Raw genomic sequence first — 6,790 nt, forward strand, 5'->3', positions numbered from 1 at the left:
TAAGCTTTGAGGGAAGACAGGCAGGCAGAGCTGAGAGAAGCTGATACTGTACTTTGTGCAGGCAAATTGGTTACACGTTGTGAGCATATCACAGTTTTGGAAACTAACATTGTTGCACTATCACGGTCTCCACTGTTGCAGTATCTGTGGCCGCTGATGTGTTTGGTTAGAAGACTGCGATTCCTTCTACTTGAAATGGGTTGCGTGCCTTCTGTCTTCCTCTTTTACATGTCCCACCTCTTGACCAATATCAAGACAGAGAGAACAGACAAGAAAAATGTTTCTCTCTGCAGTAGAAATTTTTAAGGAAGAAGTGCAGGGAGGAGGGAAGGTCTTTCATCTTGCATGTAAAAACATGTTACCCCACATAAATTAGTAGCATGATTAACCAGGTAACAAGCTGATAGTATTCTACTCTCCATTTAAGTTTGTCATAGAATCATAGAATTCCCTGAGTTGGAAGGGACCCACAGGGATCACTGAAGTCCAACTCCTGGCCCTGTGCAGGACAGCCCCTGTGTGTACTCTCTGCCATCATCAGCACTGTATGAATAGCTCTTAGACTGTTGGTCTGCTTGATCCAGCTCTGACAGTTTTGTGAAGTCTTAAAGAGAGCAATGTTTTGTAACTACTGTGAAATTAGATGTCTTGGTAGAGGGAAGAAAGTGTGATGTGAGCTTATGCTTTGCAATGGGAGGGTACATGGTGGGACAGTGACTCATTAAGAGGCAGGAAGGCTTCGACAAGATTGTTTGCCTTCTTAGGAGCCTTGGCATTAACTATGTAATAAATAGGTAACAGTCAAGGAACTGTTTATTATTTTGTGGACTTGTAATGCATTTTTGCCATGAAGAGTGTAGCTATAGGACTGTATTATTTTGTGTTGTGCTGCAAGGAGTGAGTAAGTCTGGTCCTGTGTAGGGAGGAGTATTCAAGTTGGGAGTAAGGATATCTTTATTTGAATACACAGAAAAAGAAGTGCTACCATTTTTAAAGTTTATCGCACCATGAGAAGCTCTCTTTGTTTTCCTGTCTGTGGTGTGGTATTTTGAGTCAAATATATGCTTTGAAAGTGTGCTCAATTAATAATCTGTTCTGACTTTTACCAAGTGTAGCCATCGAACTGGGTATGCCAGTTGTACTTGATGAAAAATTATTTTTCCTTTTAAGTTGTTCCACTATGAATTCTTGTACCTGCTGACAAATCTCAAAGAAGTAGGTTCTCTCTAGGTTAGGATGAGAGAAATAAGAAAAGTGGATCCATCTCGATTTTGGCAAAAAAGGCACCAAAATAATCTTTCAGCTAGGGAAACTTCATTCTGTCTATCTGCCATTAACCTAAGGAGCAATAGCCTGCTAAGGTGCAGCCACGGAACTTGGCAGGAGCTGATCCTCTAATGAGAGGATTAGGTGTTTATTTCTGTTGTCCTCAGACTGTGATGCTACTAAGCACATGTTGCTGGGTGTGTGAGAGCTCTCAGCCAGCCCCCAGTAACCTCTGCTTTACCTCTCTCCTTTGCTCTCCTACCCCCTCCTCAGTAACACCTCACTGGTTTCTTTGTTCTTGATATTTTGGCTTGGGAGAGATTTTATAAATTAAGATACACACAGTTTTGGTGTGGTGTTGTATTTGGGTGTGTAAATATACACACTCACTCACTCCTCCTCCCCCCACACTTGTTGAGATGGGGGAGAGAATTGGAAGTATGAAAGTGAAAAAACTCATGCGTTGAGATAAAAACAGTTTAATAATTGAAAATAATAAAAAGTTGTAAGGAAAATGACAAAGAGAGAGAAATAAGAACCAAGAAAACTGCACATGAAAACACTTACTCACCACCAAACGAGTGTTGCCTGAGCAGCAGCCCCCAAACCAACCTTCCCTCTAGTTTTATTGCTGAACATGATGCTGTATGGGGTGGAATATCCCTTTGGTCTGTTTGGTCTGTTGATCTGTGTCGCCTCCCAGCTCCTTGTGCACCCTCAGCCTCCTCACCGGTGGGGTGGGAGGAGACGCAGAAAAGGCCTTCACTCTGTGTAAGCCCTGCTCAGCAGAAACTAAAACATCTCTAAGTTACCAACAGTGTTTCCAACACAGATCCAAACCCAGCACAAAAAGCATACTTTGAAATCTGTGAGATCCAAAAGGGATGAATAGCTCTGTCCAGGTGACCACTGTTAAACTGATTTCTCTCCAGCACAGCCATTTTACAAACTGCATTTAGTGAACTGGTTTGCCTTTAAAAAATTAGAAGAGGGGCAATGGAAGAGGAACCAGTCTTGGGCTCTGGAATTGTGATATCTCTGCCATTTGTGCTATAGAAGCTACTTTGTATTATCTGGTATGAGAGAGAAATCCAGCCTGCCCCCTTTAAAGGAACAATGCTTCCTTTGGCTCACGACCTGAGACTTCTGTCTGGAGCTGCTGTTGCCACTGCTTAATACACTTCTCTTTTTGCAATGATGGCAACTGAGCAAAATATATTTGAAAATCTTCCAATTTAATTGGTTTCCATTCTCATAATCTTGAATGGTTTAAAAGGGCCTGCTTTGTCAAGAAACCTCTTCTGTTTTGCATTTCACCTTGAATTTGATGCTTTGTCTTCTGTGCACTGTTGCTAATGAGTTCTTATTGTACTTATTTACATGATAAATCTCTCTTCACAGATCATTCAACTTCAAGTGGTACATCCTCATTTAAGCCCAGCCGATCACTGGTTTCCATTCCCACTGCCCATGTGATGCTGTCTAATGCCAGCTCTTCACTTTCCAAGCACAGGGAAGCTTTCAAGTCTGATGGCTCAAAATGGAGTACAAGCTTTGTACGGTCAGGAGGAGGCAGAAATCAGGGTTCCCTGGACAACTCTCTTGACATGAAAGAGTCAAGACCCGTGCGAAAATGGTCCTCCTTGTCTAAGCTCAGCTCACCAAATACCTTCAGCCAAGATGGCAGTAGCCATTCGGTGGAATACAGGGCTGGTACAGACAAAGCCGTGTCACCACAGTTAAGGACAAATGGGCCAAGTTGTTTGCATGACAGCATGGAGTTGCTGAAAATTGAGGACAAAGAAATGGGGAAAAAACGATCTTCTCTACTGGACTGCAAATATAAATTTGAAACGTGCAGCAAAGACGACTTTGTTTCAGATTCCCCAGGCAGGAGACATGCCTTAGACTTGACCTACAGTGCCTTACCTGAAAGCAAATCCACGGCAGCCAGCTGCGAGGCTTTCGGGCAGAGATACGCGACCCTGGGACAGCAGGCTGTGAGTGGAGCTCCCATACAGCCGGCAGTGAGGACTCAAATGTGGCTGAAGGAGCAGCTCCGTGCAAATCCCCTGGACTGTAGGCCTGCCGAGGAGCCCTACGGTGTAGCTGCGTGGCATGTGCAGCAGGCTGAAGATTTTAGAATAGGAGGCGAACAGCCGGTGCAGGTAAGGCTAAAGCTTGGTGTTTGCTGCCATCGTGCGGCATCCTGTGTTACACCTGCCAGTTTGTAATGAAACGGGGAGGGGAACACGTCCCCTTAATCAGGTAATGATGGGTTTAAACTTTGACTGGGGATGTTGCTGCTTCTTTCTCAGTATTACCTGAGTGCCAGCATTTTTTGTTGTGTTGTTTTGGGTTTTTTTCCTGCTGTCTGCTTACAGTTTACTCTGATTCATTGAGCCTGTCTGCATGGGACCAGCATTTCTTTACATGAAGCTGGGCATAGCAAGAGGTTCATCAAATAACCTTTTCAGTAGTTTTAGAGAGGGTCTTTGGTCACAGTGTAGTGGGGGAAATGTGAATGTGTTTTGATCTGAATGGGCTTAAAAAGAGGCTGCATTTATGCATTCAGCAAAATAAGAATTACTCCTATGTACTGCAGGGATGAATGAATATTTGGTGTAACTACACCTAGCACTTAAAATCTGAATTCAGTTTGATATTACTACTTATCTTTTAAGTAATTAAAGTCAACGTTAATCGCTGAATCTGGTTTATTTAAATAAAATAACGTGTGGGTTTTAGCTGTCATACTTAAAATATTTTCCCAGAGAGAACATCAAGTGCATAGTTTTAAGAGACAGGTTAACCCTTTCTAGCATGGCAATTCAACTTTTGTTTGCAGTTTTTCTTGTAATGGGAATATACAGTTTGTGAAGGAAGGTATGTTCATGTTTACCTGTGTAGATAAACTTGGCTTGGCTTGCCAAAAAAATCCCAAACATTTCCCGATATGTAAATTTGTCTGAAAGGCATTTTAGGGTTAGACTAGCGTATTATCTGAGCAGAGATAATCTAGCTGTATGTGCAAATTACCTGTTTTCTCCAGCCTGAAGTACATGAAATAATTTACAAAGAGCTGTGCTCAAATTTTGTCGTTTCTTCTGTTGTATATTGAGGGAAAGACTGACAGGTTTAGAGGTTCTTGGGATCCAGTTTTGTTCTTAATAGTCATCTTAAGGGTTTTGTTTTTTGATGGTATGGTGGGGTTTTGTTGTATTGTTTGTTTTTTAACTTAAAAACCTCCAAAACAAAACAAACAAACAAACAAACCCCCAAACAAAACCAAACCAAACAAAAAACCAAAACACAACGAACAGTAATCCTTAAGGGTCTCCCTAATGACTGAACATTGTTACAGATGGCCACCCTTTACCTTTATTGCTACAGAAACCCTCATCTTTCTCTTAAGATTTTTTAAGATTTTTGATGTTGAGAAATTCCCCAGGTAGGGAGCAGAGTCTGATGGGTTCCTGTCAGGGCTGGAGTGCCAGAAACTGAGTCACTGCTGAGCCTGGATCCGGGGCACTGCCAGCTGGGCTCTTGGCAGTTGGCAGCTGCTGGTGGCATTGAGGAGCACAGGAGGGGTTTGGGAAGCGAACAGGAGGGTACCACCACTAAGGAACTTGGTCTGTCTGTCCATTCAAGTCCTTCCCAAACACCTGAAACACATGTAGCTGGCTGCAGCCATCAGAGTGCTGTCTGTGAGGTTTGTGAGCAGACTATTGTGCTTGGTGGTTTTTTTTTTGGATTTCAATGTATAGAGTCATAGAATGTTAAGGGTTGGAAGGGACCTTTAAAGATCATCTAGCCCCACCACCCCTACCCTACCATGGGCAGGGGGATACCTCCCAATAGACCAGGTTGCTCAAGGTCTTATCCAGCCTGTCCTTGAACACTGCCAGGAGTGGGGCACCACAACCCCGCTGGGCAACCTGTTCCTGTGTCTCACCACCCTCACAGTAAAGATCTTATGAATACCCAGACTAAATTTCCCCTCCTTCAATTTTCACTCATTACTCCTTGTCCTATCACTACAGTTCCTGACAAAGAGTCCCTCTCCAGCTTCTCTGTAGGCCCCCTTCAGATACCTGAAAGTTGCCGTGAAGTCTCCACACAGCCTTCTCTTGTCCAGGCTGAACAGCCCCAGCTTTCTCAGCCTGTCTCTATAGTGGAGGTGTTCCAGTCCTCTAACCAGCATTGTGATCCTCCTCTGGGCTTGATCCAACAGTTCCATGTCCTCCTTATGTTGGGGACACCAGAACTGTGTACAGTATTCTGGGTGGGGTCTCACAAGAGCAGAGTAAGTTTTATTTACTTCCTTCCTTCATTTAGGTATATGTCTCTTCATCATCTTCTATGTACCTTTTACATAACATTTTGTTTAGGATGGGTGTTTTAGAAACTTTATTTTGTCAAAACAACTCCCAGCTTTTTTTACATGCCTCACAATTGCTTTCTCACTGTGACTGGGATTAAATACAGTATGAAGGCAAAGTTTAATGTTTGAAACAGATTAAACTCTGTACGTGTTGTTACAGTTACTCAAAAACTTTGGTCCATGCAGGCATTGGTGCCAAGCTGTGTTTGGAGGACAGAGCCAGTAGGGGGAACACAAGCATTATTTCTCTCTGTGGCTTGGATTCCTAGAACGGTACTGCACCTTTCCAGGTTTCTGAGATTGAAAGATTATAGAATGAAATTTTGCCTAAAACTGGCATTTTTTCTTTTTCTTGCACCTGTTACTTTTACATCTCTGTGGAGGAGGTTCCTGATGACCTTAACAAGCACTTCCATTGGTGTGGTCTGGAGTCAAGTTGATGGGCCTTGAAATGTGATCTGTTTTATTTCCTCAAGTGAGATGTGGAACAGAGGAACAGAAAGTGAAAGCATGTGCAGGAGCGATGAGTCTTTGAGCTCTTAGAGGCATCCCTTGCTGGCCTTCCCTGCCTGCTCTGTCTTTCTGCAGAGCTGACAGCTGTGAGGAGGAGGGATTTCACAGAAGGTGAATAAAGGAGAATGGTTCTTCCTGTCTTGACACCTGTTTTGTAAAGAAACCTCAGCATAATTGTGCTAATGAACTTTTTTCAGAGATCACCGTGTGTGTACCCAGGAACTGATATTTTATTATATCTAAGAAACCCAGAAAACTGCAATCCTATGTAGAATATATACCTAAGAGAGAGAGAGTAGATAGCAGTAAGATTTTTCTAGAGGAAGCTGATGATTTATAAAAGGGGAAAAAGCCACACCTCTAGAGAAACTTTTTTGTTTTTCTTTTCCTCTTAGTGGGAATTGCGTTTACTGTTTTGTTTTTATTGCATATAATGGCCAGTCTTCGCGAGCGAAGATCCGGGGAAGGTCTTTACACCTTCCAGCCTGCGCATTGGATTTTTTAGGTGAGACACAGTGTGCGCGGAACTGAGCCCACCCTTTAATCCTAAGGTTCATCTGCCGGGGCCAAGCGAGCTTGGACGGTGGCAGCGAGGTCCTTAGGACGTAGGTGGGTTGCCTTTAAGGG

At 43.2% G+C, this 6,790-nt stretch overlaps 1 protein-coding gene across 2 annotated transcripts in view; it reads left to right on the forward strand.

Annotated features, from left to right (window-relative positions):
- The window catches only part of CEP85L (centrosomal protein 85 like), a 109,529-nt gene that overhangs the window by 41,836 nt on the left and 60,903 nt on the right, over window positions 1-6,790 (forward strand). For both annotated transcript variants that reach the window (XM_050314940.1, XM_050314942.1), the window contains exon 3: window positions 2,668-3,434. In XM_050314940.1, the coding sequence (XP_050170897.1) occupies window positions 2,668-3,434 (767 nt within the window). The remainder of the gene's footprint in view (window positions 1-2,667; window positions 3,435-6,790) is intronic.

This window comes from Myiozetetes cayanensis, unplaced genomic scaffold (assembly GCF_022539395.1).
Source record: "Myiozetetes cayanensis isolate MyiCay16 unplaced genomic scaffold, myiCay2020 scf2-11, whole genome shotgun sequence".
Lineage (NCBI taxonomy): Eukaryota > Metazoa > Chordata > Aves > Passeriformes > Tyrannidae > Myiozetetes > Myiozetetes cayanensis.